The 16799-nt window shown below is 38.3% G+C and overlaps 1 protein-coding gene across 7 annotated transcripts in view; it reads right to left on the bottom strand.

Annotated features, from left to right (window-relative positions):
• DIAPH2 (diaphanous related formin 2) overlaps positions 1–16799 on the bottom strand; it is a 352430-nt gene that overhangs the window by 212955 nt on the left and 122676 nt on the right. For 4 of the 7 annotated variants that reach the window (XM_082208590.1, XM_082208586.1, XM_082208588.1 and 1 more), the window contains 3 exons: positions 10329–10433; positions 8923–9017; positions 3235–3336 (listed from right to left, as the gene is read on the bottom strand). In XM_082208590.1, coding sequence (XP_082064716.1) covers positions 3235–3336; positions 8923–9017; positions 10329–10433 — 302 coding nt within the window. The remainder of the gene's footprint in view (positions 1–3234; positions 3337–8922; positions 9018–10328; positions 10434–16799) is intronic. The other 3 variants (XM_082208591.1, XM_082208592.1, XM_082208587.1) reach the window with 1 other exon arrangement.

The raw sequence follows: 16799 nt of genomic DNA, 5'->3' as shown, positions 1-16799 counted from the left end.
TCGGGATAAGCCTTAAGAAGGGCAATGAGATATTATGCTAAGATTAATTTATTGTTTAAAATAGGGAAGAGCTGTGGAAGGCTTAGCTCCCATGAATACGTTTAAAAAATAAAGATATAAAACAAGTGAGCATCTATCTATAGTAGGTAGAAAAGGGTGGAAATAGCTTTTGATTGAAGCTTCACAGTTTCCTGAAAAGGAGCATTTGAATGAAATTTTACACAAAGCAAACAGATTATATTGTAAAATAAAGGCAGAGAAGGAGTCAGAATGTATGCTGAAAATAAAAAGCACAGCCTTAGGCAAAACATTTAGTTCAAAATCACTTTATGAAGTCTATGTTCAGTGATCTACAGCCAGGTAAATCTTTATTCAATCCAGCAGAATTACTTCTGATATGTGCAAGGATAATGGATTTGGGTGTTTTCGGGTTGTTTCAAGTATGGATTTTCAAATATACACAATAACAATTCCCCCTTCTCCTAGGAACACCACCTCAACCTAATCTTAAAACTTAATTCACATGTTTAGGAACTGAAGGTAGCTTCACCCAGAAGTAACTAATGTTCACATGCTACGTAAATGGATTATTACTTGGTCAACTATAGTAATCAACCTAACATATAGTTTTAAACAACCAGGAATTTTATCCAATGCTTTTGCTTGTACTACAGGTCATAAAGAACAAAAGTGTCTGTGAAATCTACTTTGCACCAAAGTAACAGCAGAAGTGGACACCTCAGGAGTCTATCTATCTATCTATCTATCTATCTATCTATCTATCTATCTATCTGAACCCTGCCCACTCTGGGAGGCTTCCAACAAAGATTAAAAAAACATTAAAATGTCACACATTAAAAACTTCCCTGAACAGGGCTGCCTTCAGATGTCTTCTAAATGTCAGGTAGTTGTGTATCTCTTTAACATCTGATGGGAAGGCGTTCCACAGGACGGGCGCTACTGTGGAGAAGGCCCTCTGTCTGGTTCCCTGTAGCTTTGCTTCTTGCAGTGAGGGAACCACCAGAAGGCCCTCGCCGCTGGACCTCAGCGTCCGGGCAGAACGATGGGGGTGGAGACGCTCCTTTGGGTATACTGGGCCGAGGCCATTTAGGGCTTTAAAGGTCAACACCAACACTTTGAATTGTGCTTGGAAACCTACTAAAAGATGTAATTGAAGCTTAAATGACATCTATGCTAAAAAAACAAAAACTGACCCAATGCTTTTTAGGAAAAAATATTCACATGACGGTGGGGAATACCCCCTAAAAAGCCTCTAAACATCCACTTTTTTCTGCTCTCCAGCTCTCCCTCCCATGCTCTTTCCACACAACTCCCTCTTCAACCATGGTTGAAGCGGGGCTGGCTAGAAGCTGTGCAGAAAAATGACTGCTGCTGCTACTGCTGCTGCTGCACATCAGCTGCTAGGCTGGGAGGCTGAGCAGCCAAAACAAGCCCCACTGTATCTCCTGTCACTTTAGAGCTTCCTCCGCTTTCACTGAAGTCCTCTTCGGGTTCTGGGGTCTCCTTGCAAGCCACAATGACTCTCCAGTTCTCTCCCACCATTTCCTGTTTTGAATCTATCTATCTATCTATCTATCTATCTATCTATCTATCTATCTATCTATCATCTATCTATCTATCTATCTATCTATCTATCTATCTATCTATCTACTTACCAGAACTGCATATATACACGGTCACACTTGAGTCAATCACATGTATGTGGGAGGGGGTTGTATAGTATAACAAATTGTTAATACAAAGAAGTGGCCCAAGTTGAAGGATGTTGCTGTTACTTTGTCAGTTCTTGGCTGTTAATCACAGCTTCAAATGCACAGTATTTTAATCATAATGAATCCAGTTGTCCTCAATGTTTAAAGAAATGTGATATAGAAAGACAGTCAAATGTTGTTTTTTTAGAATTTCTCACATGTCACTATTGCCCTTTCTCCAAGGAACCTAGAGCAGCACTCACAGGGTTAGAATATTTTATCCTGAAAACAAACATGCCGGGGTGGTTTGGCTTTGAGAAAGGGACTGCCCAATGCCACCCTCTGATCATCAGGGATGAGCTGGAATTAAATTTGGCCTTCTTAGCATTTTAGCCACTCTACACATTGGTTCTTTTCAATGACTAGACACAAAATCCTTTGTACTAAGATTGACAGGGGAAGTTCTACTTGAGATTCCTTCACCTGATGAAAGTTATGAGGATGCAAAATGTGAGAGTACTTTCTCTGAAGCAGTGATTTATCTCTGGAACACACTGTCTTCTAAGCTGAGTCTAGCACCACATTTCATTAGCAGAGGAAGATGCATTTATTTGTTCAGGTCTTTGGAAGGGATAACATTATGCCAGTTAGTTTCTGAGTCTTTATTGCCTGCTTCTGTGATCATAGGTATTAGGTGTTGATAGCTTTAAAGATTACTTTTTTGTGTCTGATATGTGGTATTATACTATGTCACAATTAATTCTGTTTTAATTATTTATGCATACTGTCCTGGGGTTTTTAAGCGAAAGTTTATAAATCTCATAAACAAATGCCATGTGGGCATACTACTGTGCTACAAGACCTTGAATGTAGAACTTCAGAAGCGATTACACAAGGAGCAAATATCTACTTTTATCAATGCATGACTTGCATAGAAGCCACTTAGTCAAAATGTAACATTATTTTAGATTTACATTGTGGCCAGTAGGTAAAAAGGTGTAGGCCATTTGCCATTGCAAGGCACCTTTCAAATAAACCAGATAGCAATAAGATACTCTATTGTTTTAGATATTTGTGAGCACAATACTGCTTCAGAAAACAATTTTGAAAGCTGATGCGACTAGAAAGAGCACATGCATCGCTGCTGTTGGCTAGCATATTATTGCACATATATGTGTGTTATTTAGATAGACTTTAACAAATGTTTTTAAAGGGGATAATTTTGGGGATGATTTTATTATTTTGAGCCATTTTGGCTAGAGTATAAGTTTACTCTGTCCATGTGGTAAGATGATTGGCAGAAATTATTTTCTGCATGCTCTCATCATCAGTAGCAGGAAGGGTGGCAACCAGCCTAATGACCATTTTATGGTACGGCTGTATTATTAAGATAGCGCATAGCTATCCACTAATAAAAAAGCAGCTACTATTTTTAAAGAGATGTTCTCAGAAATCTTTGGTAAACTTGCCAAAATGCACAGTGGACATTAATTACAGGTTGAATTTATGAAACAGAACTTACCACAACTCCAAATTGTTCTGGCTCACAGAGATCATCATACTCATTCTTTAACTCGGCTAAGGCACTAAGCTCCTTCGGTTCAGGGAGGTTCTTTACCAAATTCTAGTGACACAAACAGAAATAAGAATTATTTTTATATTTATTAATCATAGGTATAGATGATATAGATATAGATTTATTATGCTTCAACTAGCGATATGAGATGAGAATATTCTTGAGCATATTTTCTGCTAGAAAATTCTCCACAAACTGTAAATTCTAATGTAAGAACCAGTTTTACAACCCACATTTAAAAAATCTAGTAAACAATCAGTCAAACTGTGATATTGCCAGTGTAAGTAATGAATAATGATTTTTTTTGATCCAGTTACATTACTGGGCATTGTGTCATTCCCCATTGGCAGTTCTGAAATGTGAGCTACAGAAAGCATTTTATTTTATTTTTTAGTTTTAAAAATGCTATTCATTCAATTCGTAAATGTAATAGCCTTTTTTCTATTTTGGTGTGACCTTATTCTTTGCAATTCTATACCCTTGGCCATACAGTGTGATTTATTTATTTTTTTACAGAAAGTAGCTTTAATGATCCCATCCACACTATCAATCACTGTTTTTTTTAATATTCCTTCTACTTTAAAAGCTACATTTCATACATAATTAGAATTCAAAGTTGATGGTAAATATACGGTTAGTGGCAGGCTAAGTGATTAACGTGAGCCATTCACGTTGAATTTTCAAGTTTGGTGCAAAAAATCAAAGAATGTGAATTCACTGCATTGCCCCATTGATTAAAAGAATCGTTCCATTTTTTGGTTGCCATCTGAACAAGTTTGCCCATGACTAAACATGTATATTAACTAATTATATCATTTTCAATGCAATAAAATGAATGTTCTCCTATTTTAAATGAAAATTCTCTAATATTATCATTAATTGAGACTATTCTCCAAATGATTGTTCTCAAGAATTTAACATCACTAGCTTCAACTTAATAAAGCAGAGCTTTCCAAACGTTTCATGTTGGTGACACACCTTTTAAACATGCATCATTTTGCAACACAGTAATTCAGTTTTACTAGCAAACCAGAGGTTAAACTAACCCCTTTCCAGCCCTGGGAGGCTTACGGGAAGCATTTGCACAACACACCTACACACTGCAGCCGACACACCGTTTGGAAAGTTCTGTAATAAAGATACATAGATGATCCTCAGAGTCACTCCAAACTATACAATTCTATGATTCTGTATAAAACCTTAACATAGGTCCAGGGACTATTGTTTTAGGCAAATTTACTTTATGTAACAATCATAGGATCACAGAATTGTAGAACTGGAAGGGACCCTGAGGATCATCTAGTCCACTCCCCTGCAATGCAGAAATATGCAGCTGTCCCATACAGGGATCGCCCCACATAATTCTTGTTGTTGCTGATAATTATGTTATCACCTAACCTTCACTGTAAGATTACAGCATTAAAAACAATTTTAAAAATCTATAATCAAAAAATAAAAATAAGGTGGGTCCTAAAAACATAGACTTCAAGTGTCAAAAGCCAGGGTAAAGAGGTAAGTCTTCAGCGTGTCTGAAAACTGTATAATTAAGGTACCCTCCATGTTCCTGGAAGCACTCTCAATGAATAAAATCTTAAAATTGTTTTTCAGGAGAAAAAATGATTGGGAAAGTAACAGGCAACCCCAATGGTGTGACTCCACTGTTCACACCCCGTTCTCAAAGCAAACACTAACGACAACTGAATTGAAAAATTGAGTGTTGTTAATGGTGTGATCTATCCACCAAAAGGAAATATCTCCACCTTCTCCCTTTTTCTCAGCACCTCTCCCCTTTGGAGCTCTGTGTGTTTCCCCAATATGTTGGTTTCATTTCTCAGAAAAGAAAAGATGTAGAGGAATTCCCTGATCCGCCTCAACATGCCTTGTTAGTAGTGCAATTCAACTCAAGGATATAAGAGTCTGCCATAAATCATTCCATCTTGTCTTGTTATTGGGGTACACACAAAGCCAATGCACATTCCTAATAAATGCAAATGAATCGCAGGCCTTTCTCTCAGGACTATAAACTAAAAGCAAAAAACCACAGGAACACTTTTACGCTTTGCATGACAAGGACTGGTGGAATATGGTAGGGGAGGTATGCATTTACGTTTAGTTAAAACCAGATTAATATTCGTTTTTCAGTATTAATTGTAACTTTCCAACTGCACAAACACAATGAACATGCCCTGAAGAGCATGTCTGGCTCTGTGCCCACACTATATTTACAAACATTTGTTGTTTCTCTGTCCTTGGTCACACATGGATTTGCCACATAGACATGTTCAAATACACATGTGCTGTTTGTAGAGGCTATCAAAGTTTGTGGAGAAATGCAAAATACTTTTTTGAGTATTTTTATGATCATTTTAATGTGGCATTCACTGATTTATCTTTCCACTGCAATCCTGTTGTGGCAAAGCATTCTTCTAAATAGTGGTGAAAATGTAGTTCGCCATCACTTGCTAAAGCATGGTGTATTTTCTTACTACCATTTATTGGAGCAAGGGACTCCTTCACCATAAAGTTGCAAGAGGTAGCAAAATCACTTTATCAGAGTCAACCACCATAACCTAACATTTCACCAAATGCTACCCAGATTCATTTTTTCTATTTCCATTTCACTGTGAACAGCTATTGGATCTGTATGTATAAAGTTAAACTGTTCTTAAAAACACCTGATTCAGACATTGATCAGAATTGAGTGAGTTTTGTTTCCACCTTATGTTGCAAAATATTCCAAGGAAGTTTCCCTGTTTCCATCTGTAAATGCTAGATGGAAATGTCATTAGACTGCAGGCTAGTTTATAAAACTATGAAGGCAAACAAAAAATACCAACCTTGGATTAACAAGCAACCTTCATTATGATGAAGGTATGACAGTTGTCCCCAGTTCTAATTTCAATACATACCATACATGCACCCGTTAACACATTCACAGCATAACAGAACAGTACAATATTTTGCATAGAATCACATTTCGAGTGGCACCTTACTGATCCAGTTTTAGACAGGATAGTCAAAAGAAAGTGTTTGTGACAGCATTAAAACACTTTGTATTCAATTGTTCATGCCTCATAGCTCTAATTTTATGGCATGTCAGCACTGTGATGTTAAAAAACTGTCTGTTAAACAGAACTGAGACATTTAACTACTTTCCACATTTCTGCAATTATTCAACAGTATTCCACAAACTTTTATTTTCTTTAAATGTTAATTGCACACTTAAAGGTTAGTTAAGTGAAGATATTGAACCATGGTGCCTTTTCTTGCATACAAAAATGTAACCTTTCTTTCTTGTCTCAAAACATCTCATTAAGTCACTTAAGCCTTGGTCACACATGGATTTTTCATTATAAAACCCATCATAATGTACCCAGATTGGAAACTCAACAAATTTAAGGATATATGACATACACAAGTTGTTATCAATATACTCCCAATTATTATACCTATGACTCTTAGTTAAATCTACTGGTACAGACAGCACAGGAGGCTGCCTTATGCCAAATCATATTGTGTGTGTGTGTGATCTGCACTCTCTCTGTGTGTGTAATGTACTGCATGTTGGGTTGTATGTTTATATGAATGCATAGATTTCTTGTCTCAAACAAGAAGCTTTCTTTCTTGTTTCAAAATATCTCATTAAGTCACTCTCTGTGTGTAATGTTTTGCATGTTGGGTTGTATGTTTATATGAATGGATAGATGGATGTGTTAGGGTGGTTTTGGCCCTGCCCTTTTTGACATGTCTAGCATGCAATAGCTAACCAACCTTAAATAATGGTTTGCTGCTCACTTATTCATCCCTGGTTCAAATATAATATGAAACCAAGGCTTCATTCTTTATCCTGCTCATGCCAGGGAAGGAGTAAGATGAAAGCTATCAGACCACATGCTACCCTTTTGCAAAATAAATAAATAAATAAATAAATGATAAGCCAATAACTCTGGATTTGTGTTAAATGAAAACAGACCTAATCTTATATAACTGATTTAGTTACAAAGCTTGTATTTCAAGCTTCCTCAAATAAATAAGCAACTTCTGCTGAATAGTTAAGCCAAATTGGTTATTTTTTATTCTAATTTTTAGCAATAGCAATGTATTGTTAGTGGGTTTTGCAGTCAGCTGCCTTTCACTTTATTGTCTGGGACTTTATATGTGAAGGCCTGTGGACCATTCATTCATTTAATTTAAGGAGACTAGGAATCCCAACATGATGACAATTTGGAAATAGTTCTTATTGTGTAGCATGTTGCCTCCCACTAAGATTTCTGAACCTCCATAAATTTATTTCTAAAACACAAGGAAAGTCATCTGGCAGTCCAGTATTTAAATATGAAAGATTCTCTTTCCTGTACTCTCCTCTGAAAAAAAGCATCAAGGAGAAGAGGGGGAGAGCTCCCATCATGTTTTCTAATCCCTCTACTTCCTCCACCAAATTGCTGGGGGGGGGGGGAGTTTCATGCTTGTATCCGCCTTGGGACATTTGTAGGCCACAGGAGCCAATCATTTTGAGGTTTGTGTTTGCATAATCATCCTGAAATTATCTTTAAATGAGCAGGCACATCTACTGGCTGCATGCAAGGGGAGGCTTCTGCATTTTACTCTCATCATAAGCGTCAGAAACTGGGAGCAGGTATAGAACGAAATGTAAGATTAACGGAAGGTTTACAAATTTTAAAAGGGTAATTAACTGCCCCAATTGCCCCATATGATGAGGTCTCAAACAAAGAAGAGATATTTTTAACTTGAAACATGAGTGCCCACTAAAATAAAATTAGCAATCTAATCTGTAAATTTGTTCCTAAAAGGATCATTGGGCGATTTGTATAGAACTTGAGCAGAACTTAGTTGGACACAACCCATTTAAAACAGTCCTAGGCTTTCCAGAAAGAGTGAAGAAAGCATTTGGAGTGGAGAACCTGGGGGCCTTCAGATATTACTGGACTCCGACTCCCACCATGCCAAATTATTGCCCATGCTGGCTGGGCCAAATGGGAGTTGGAATCCAACAACATCTGGAGGGTTATAGATTACCCACCTCTGATGTAGTTCAAATGAACACTGTGAATTAATATTTCAGAATTTACAGGTGGCAACACAGTGGTTCAAGTGGAGCACACATCTAGGTCAATCATAGTGTTAATTTAAGACATTTAAAGTTTACAAGCAGCTCCATTCTGAATCAATTTCCCCATAGCAGGTATGTCAGGGGTAGCCAATGTGGTGTCCCCCAGATATTTATTATTCATATAGATACAATGGCAGAAATACTAATTGGATTCTAACTCTCACTAGTCTTGGCCTACATCACTAATGGCCAGGAATGATCGGAATAGACGTTCTACAGCTTCTGAAAGGCACTACATTGGCAACCCCTGGTGTATGTGATGTCATTAACCCCATACCACACTATGGTGAATATTTATTATTAATTATTATTTTATTTATTATATTTGTATGCCACCCTTTATCCAAAGATCTGAGAGTGGTTCACAGCATAAAAATACAGAATAATACCACAAAGTACATAATAAAAATAAGAACATGTTACCAAGATATGGATAATTGAATAGGTTATCATTCTGCTGATTTAAACTGTGATTGATTCTAAGAGATGCTATGTTAACTTACCTGAATCAGTGCTTCACTCAGTTTTAATTCATCCACTTCTAGAATAATATATTTTATTTCTTCATAAGGCATACGGAAAGATCCCAGGAAAATTGCTGAAATGAAACACCACTATTTCAGAGTCTACTGTCAAATGGAAATGACTTTTACTTTGTATTGTTACGTTAAAATTGTCATTGGAAAAGCATCAATTAAACAACAACAAAAATCATTCCAATAAAAAAAATTACCTTAAGTATGATTGGTATTTAGGCATGTTTCCCACATAAAGTGGGCATAGGATTACAGCATAGGCTTTTGTTTGAGGAAGGGGCAGTAGGGTTTATGGTGAGACACTAAGTATTAATCCACTGTGCACACCAACATGGGAATAAACTCATCTACACACAAGTGAGACTTCTGCATTTAAGTAAACTCTAAATGCTCATGTCAGGCCAGATTAAGTCTTGGAGTGGGGGTGAGGCCTGGTGGAGAAAAACATGACCTTATAGTAACAGGTAAAAGACGGACGGTTAAGTCCAGTCAAAGATGACTATGGGGTGCGGTGCACATCTCACTTTTCAGGCCGTGCATTTGTCCACAGACAGCTTTCCGGGTCATATGACCAGCATGAATAAACTGCTACTGATACACGGGGGACTGTGATGAGTGCCAGGGTACACAGAAACGCCATTTACCTTCCTGTCACCTATTTATCTACTTGCATTGGTATGCTCTCGAACTGCTAGGTTAGCAGAAGCTAGGAGCGGAGCAACGGGGGCTCACCCTGTCACATTGATCTGAACTGCTGACCTTCCAATCAGCAAGCCCAAGAGGCTCAGTGGTTTAGACCACAGTGCTACCCGTGTTATAGTACAAAGATGCATCACTCTGATTAAATAATCTAAATACGGGTCCTGATGAAAGAGGAACCAGCTCTATGACAACTCTAGGATTGCAAATGGCTTCCACGCCTCTTAAATAATACCTTTGTTGTTACATCAGTGTCCTCAGACACTGTTTATGGTCAACAGCACAGGAACATTCTTGGCTCTGGTAAGTGTGGAGAGGCATAAGTATACAGGAGTGCTCTTTCTCCTAGGCATTCAAGTTTGACCTAACTAGGAAACAGGTCACTCCATCATTACCTTATTGAATCAGAGTACTCTTGAACATAATTTCATCTACTGCTGATGTCCAGAGTCACATTCTCCCAGATAACATTAGCTAATACCTCAAATTTCATGCAGTCCAAGAAGCCACAGCTAATGAAGACAGCAATGCTTGTCAGGCAACAGTTTCTACATTAAGACATTTCTTTCTAACTATCAAATGAATGACAACAGAAAGGTCTCACAAAGTTTTTTAAAACCCTTAAGGTTTAGGCTCAGACAAGGACTGTGCAAGATGAAAAACCTATTACATACACAAATTCTGTGCAGTCTTCCCATCCAATATCCGTAGCTCTTTAACTCTTTTCTTAGGCAGAGACACCTTCTTTTCTTCTGTATTCTCGACAGGCTTTTTAACTGCTAAACAAAGGGGACATTTATCAGTATGTGCAGACCTAACAGAAGCAAAGCTTCTACACCCAAACTGTTTAAACTTTCACAATATTTCCATGGCTGTGCTTTTTATGTTAAACTTAAGAATTTCCATTAATAAACAGAGATCAACCCATCATGTGCATGGTGAAAACCTGCATGAAACATGAACAGTGACATTTCAACTTTGTTGTGGAATAAAAAAAAGTGTCATTGCTAAAATTGATTAATGAACTGCTTCAGAGCAAATCCAACAGGCACTGTCTAAAGCTGATGTGTAGCTAGCTCTATTGCCCTTGCCCATCTACATCAGTGATTTGAGAGAACAAAAGTGTTATCACAATTTCTTCAGCACATCAGAGCCTCCTACTGGTTGCAACCAGGCAATGCCAATCCCTATGTTATTTTTTCAATGAGGCCACACATTAATTGGAACATGGTCAAGAGAAATGAAAACGATTCTGGTGTCGGTAAAGTCAGAGTTAAATGCTTAAAAAAACAAATCAAATACAGGATCTAAATTAAACCTGTTGGTAAGCAACCAATATTTTGTTTTCATTTAATACCGTGATCTATTTTGTGAGCAATAACGTATTTGTTTATCAAAGCAGGAGAAGAAAAGCTGATGCAACATGCTGTAAGAGTTTGTTTTCCATTGTACTCTTAATGCTATGTACTGCATGTGCAGCTGAGAGATGGATCTATTGTTGCATTGCCTACACCTGTAAACTAATGTATTCCCCTGAAATGATAATTTTATTATGACACCTGCTTGGTGCCCGCACAAGAAACAATGACATTAACCAAGGTAAGCCAAAAATTTGAAGGAAATTAAATGCATCCAATTGTTCTGGTGATAAGGAAAACCCACAAGAATGTAATGGTTCAGAGACTTAATTAAGCAAAACTTCACTATTAGCTCATCCCAAAATCTGGAAACACATGGGTTTTGAAAATTAACAGCTGCACAATACCTAATGTGTCTCACACTTGATCATTAACTCAATTACTGAACACCATTAAACATTACCTTTGCATGATTTAATTCTTCTAACGTTAAGACAAAGCAAAACATTGTCACCAATAGTGACCACATATAGCAAAAGGCAGGGGTTATTGAACTGCTAGCCAAAAATGCCTGTTTTATATAGCAATTTTTGAGGTACAGGAATATCCAGTCGTTCAAAATGTATACTCAGTTGTCAGATATTTGTAGAATAGTAGCTTACATTTATAATTACTAAGATCTCAGAATCAAAACTCAGATTTACAATATCCCATGCCAATAACAGCTTCCAAACAAATTTAGTTACAGGAACAGGGAAACTGAATTGACACAATTTATGATGAAAAAGTATAAAAGACACATCATCCAGGATATCATAAATGAGTGCAGAGCAATGTCCTTCCACACATGCAGTCACCTCCAGATATAGATTCTGTGATGTACTGCTAACCTATGGATTGGCATGTGTTTTGGAAGAAGTATTGTCTGCACTGACTAACACAACTTTACTGAATCTTCATCTTCAAATATAACAGTACTATAAAAATACTAGTTTGATCATTCAAGCTAGTTGATACTAGTCTAGAACTATGCCATCAACTCCAAACAACAACCTCCGCCCCCCCCCCATCAAAGATGCATACAGAGACGTCTCACTGTGTTGGTCTTTATTATTGTATTGCTTATCTGTTATGTTTTATTTGATTCTGTATTTTAAATTTCTATTTATGTTGTGCCCCCCATATGTTCTGATGAAGGATGGATTAGTTTTTTAAAAATAATGTTATGAGGTAGGGAGCATTTCTCTCATGGCAGAGTCTACCTGCGGCCATCAACAATTTCCTTTCCCAGTGGGACAAATGAACAAACCAACATTTTTGATCTCCCAGGTTGACTACTCTACTCTCATAAGGGAAAGTACAGCAAAAAAAATTATACAGTGGTATAATTTTACAGCAGAGATGGAGAACAACTTTTGGCTGGAAGACTACAGCCATATACAGCCAACCCTCCTCAAATCACATCAACAGTCAATACCCTAACAAATTTGGGAGGAACTGTGGTGTATAAATTTAATAAACAAAGTCAAGGCAATGTAAAGCTGTGGCTACAAAGGTTCAGTTGGGAGTGTGCAGCTACAACTTCAGCTTAGGTGATGTTTGAATTTTTGAATTGGGTACCTTATCCCATCAAATACTCAGCAGCATGATGAGATAAGGTACAAAATTCAAATAATAATGTTAAGCCGCAGCTGCAAAGGAACTTTTCTTTACAGCAATGGCTTGAATTCACCACTGTTTGATGACAGCTGATAAACAAGTGGGCATGGCTTAGCTGATGTCATATGATGTCAGCTGATAAGACATCTGGGTGGCCTTGGCTTAAACAGCCTTGAGAGCCAAATGAGGATGCCTGGTGAGCCTAATTAGCCCCATGGACTAGAGTTTTTCCATCTCTGTTTTACAGGATACATTTATGAAACTAAATATTCAGCTGTGATAGATGAAAACGTAAGTAGCAATAGTGAGATGCATTCAGCAAACTGATATGAAGTACTTTTAGCAACTGCTTTGCCAACACGGAAGAATACCTCTATAATCAAGTAAGGTTAGACAGAGAGAAATGACACACACCCCACCCCCACACACCCTAAATTGGTTCTCATTCAGCAGAAGAAGATACGGTTTGATATTCTCTGGATGACAGTTCAGGTTATCATGAGGTAAGTTTGTCACACTGTGAACCGTTAAATACTTATTGATCTAACACTGCCACTAATCGCGTCTTTTGCAGGGTTACAAAACAGCTGCAAACAAACAGTGCCTATCTGTTCCCATAAACAAAAGTCTTAAATCACTATTCCAGGCAAAAGGAACTTTTCAAATCTAATTGGCTGGAAGGGCTTGCATTACCTATTTAATAGCATATGCTTTTAGGAATCAAGATAACATCTGTACTGTGAACGTTTTAGGGCATCTTACTATGCATGTTTCATATAGGGGAGAACCAAGATGGTTTAACCCACTGTGCCACCCGCATCCCCCTAAGTTGGTATACTACATTTTAAAACAAACCAATACATATTTCTAAAACCAATTAAAATTCATATAAAGTACACTCAATATAAAGAGAGGTCAACATAAGAGCACAACAGGTACCACACACTGACCTCAATGAACTATTCATTCTTTCCTCCAAAAGATACAGCTTCACTTGCCATGATGTTGAATGGGAGACAATGAAAAGGTCCTACCTTAAAAGACCCAGTGATAAGGCCCTACTAATTCAAGTGAGGAAAATGTCATATTCAGAAAGTCACGCCTTCCCTTTGAAATAGCTTCATTTCCCTTAGTGACATCACTATACAGTAAAACCTCATAGACTCTGTAATGACATGACTGTTATCAGAAAGTGCTAGCTTTCAAGCATAAATATGCTACTACTAGAGACTGCCTCCCCTGCTTTCCCTAACCACCCTTCTCATCTATCTGCTAACGCCTTCCCCACACATCTGACCATTTCCCTACCACCTCACCTATTTCCCACCACCAGCCTTCCCCACAGCTTACCCCAAGCTCTTCTCCCTTCCCTCACAGCTTGCCTCATCCCCTTTTAAAGTGAAGAGGCTCTTCACAGAGCAGCTTGTCAAACTGCTCTGTGAATAACCTCTCCTCCCTCTGTTAAAATTTGTGGCAACTGCTTTTAATGCTGGGTGCTTCACAAGTCACAGAATGGCTTTCCCCATTCTGTTAAACAGCGTCTCTTGGCCAACAACCATCACAGCTGCTTCATCAATCTCCTGTCTACTGGTTCTCAGGCTGGTGTTCACAAGGCCACCCCCTGTGAACTGCACAGCATGGCAACCACCTTAATTTTTTATGTATACCTCGGGTTAAGTATTTAATTCGTTCCGGAGGTCCGTTCTTAACCTGAAACTGTTCTTAAACTGTTCTTAACCTGAAGCACCACTTTAGCTAATGGGGCCACCTGCTGCTGCTGCTGCCACCGCCGCACGATTTTTGTTCTCATCCTGAAGCAAAGTTCTTTACCCGAGGTACTATTTCTGGGTTAGCGGAGTCTGCAACCTGAAGCGTATGTAACCTGAAGCGTATGTAACCCAAGGTATCCCTGTATAGGAAGATGCAGTTTGTATGTATACAGTGGTACCTCTGGTTACAAACTTAATTCGTTCCGGGGGTCCGTTCTTAACCTGAAACCATTTTTAACCTGAGGTACAACTTTAGCTAATGGATATCCTGCTGCCGCCACGCATCCAGCACCAGATTTCTGTTCTCAGCCTAGAGGAAAGTTCTTAACCCAAAGTACTACTTCCAGGCTAGCGGAGTCTGTAACCTGAAGTGTTTGTAACCCGAGGTAGCACTGTATAGGAAGACAATTTCACTGAATACAGCAATGAACGAGTATGAAATTGAAGCTGGAGAGAAGCATTTCAGAAAACATTTTGGCCTCCCCTGAAGCTTCTTTTTCATGTTGAATGTGTCATTAATTATTAATTGGGTAGGATCATGAACTTTTACATTTTGAAGACATGACAACTTACTTTGGGAAGGCACACTAGAAAATGCTGCTAATCCTACCCTAGAGCAGTACAGTTTACTATGAGGGGCAGAACAAGAGCTAATGAATGAAGCATCCGGAATGTGGCAACGTAAGAACAGGCCTTTTCTACAGTTGCTCCCTATCTGTGGAATGCTCTCTCCAGGGAGGTTCACCTGGCACCTTCATTATACATCTTTAGGTGCAAGGCTAAAACATTCCTCTTCAACTAAGCTTTTGGCTGATTAACATTCTATGTCCTTTAAAATTTGTTTGTTGGAGGGAGGGTTACTGGATTGCTTTGGTTTAGTTCATGTTTTTATTATTTTAAAAAATTATTATTTTGCATATGCTGTAACCACCATGAGATTCCTAGTATTTGTTTTTGCTGGCATTTGTCTATCTCAAAAGTCAATGGAGTGCGCCTGCTGTGGCTGCAAAGACTAGTAGAAGATTTTTCCTCAGGGCTTACTCCCAAAGCCTTTCTAATGAATGAGTACAGCCATAAAGCAGCAGAGGTTTTGGATTAGAGCTTTCATTCTACGAGATGGGTTATCTTCCATCTCAAGGTTCCATCTTGAGGTTGGCAAGCCCCATCTGTCCCTCATTTCACCTTCTGGACTGCTGGACCAACTATTGGCCTCATCTACTCAATCCGCCAGAGCTCTTTTTTGCAAGTTGGGGCAGTCCTTAACTCACCAAAGGTTTGAGACACCTGGTTTAGCCGGCCAGTCAAAACCGTTTTCAGGGATGTGGCCACTGTTGCATGTTGACTGCTTCTAGGGGCCACGGGTAAGAGCTGAGTGCAGGGTGGGGACCAAAGGTGGATAAACTACCCAAGAGGGGGGTACAACATGTCCCCCACCAGAGGTGCTATTCCTCCCTAACATCCCACATACCCAAGGGTGATATATTAATTTTAAAAATAGATATAATGAAATAACAAAAGGGGGCCTTCTTATGAACCACTAAACCTCTGATCATCACCACTCATAAAATTATGATGCAGCACTGTCATGCTTGCTTCCTAGTATTTTGAAATTCCTCCTGAAAGGGATGGGGGAAGCATAAAGCAATGTAAGTTTTACAATTGCTTAAGCATTCATGCCTAGTAAATAAGGAAGCATTCTTAAGTAGGTGTTTCAATTTTAAGAGACTTTACTACATGTTATTAATTGTTGCCTGGTTCGAACCCCCAGGTTCGAATGAATATTTGACTATTTCCCTTTGTGTTTATGACTCCATGCGGAAAGAATGATGTTAAAGGGAGTGAGTATCCTGGAAAATAGACTAACACTTTAGTGCTTATGAACCCTCTGTTGTGGAAAGTTCAAGAGATATGAAAAGTCAGCATGTAGTGTATGTGGCACACAGCACTCAACACTGAATGATGAAATCACAATGCAACTGAAGAAAAGCAGCCGGAATATAGAACAAGAGGTCAGTACAGCACCACTTAAATTTATTCATGTTTATAATACGTAAAACTTGTTCTTATGAAGCAGAGGATTTAACAAGTGGGCTTATTACCTTCTGTTTCAGTCATAACATTTTACCCACACTTAATTAAAATGTTGAAGTATTCTGAAGCATTTGTAGTATACAGAGAAATTAATAGAAAATGGATAGCTTTCTACTTTCATTTTTTCTAGACAGTTTCATGGTTGGCTTTCAAAAATAAGAGAGCAGAAGAGTCTTTGTTAAAATTATTAGCCTTTAAACATTATTCAAGCTGTGGTTAAGTGGTTTCTCTCCCTCCTCAACCCCCACCCCGGTCAGGTTGCCAGGAT

This window comes from Podarcis vaucheri (genome assembly GCF_965113315.1).
Source record: "Podarcis vaucheri genome assembly, chromosome: Z".
NCBI lineage: Eukaryota > Metazoa > Chordata > Lepidosauria > Squamata > Lacertidae > Podarcis > Podarcis vaucheri.
This window is presented reverse-complemented; position numbering and strand designations above follow the sequence as displayed.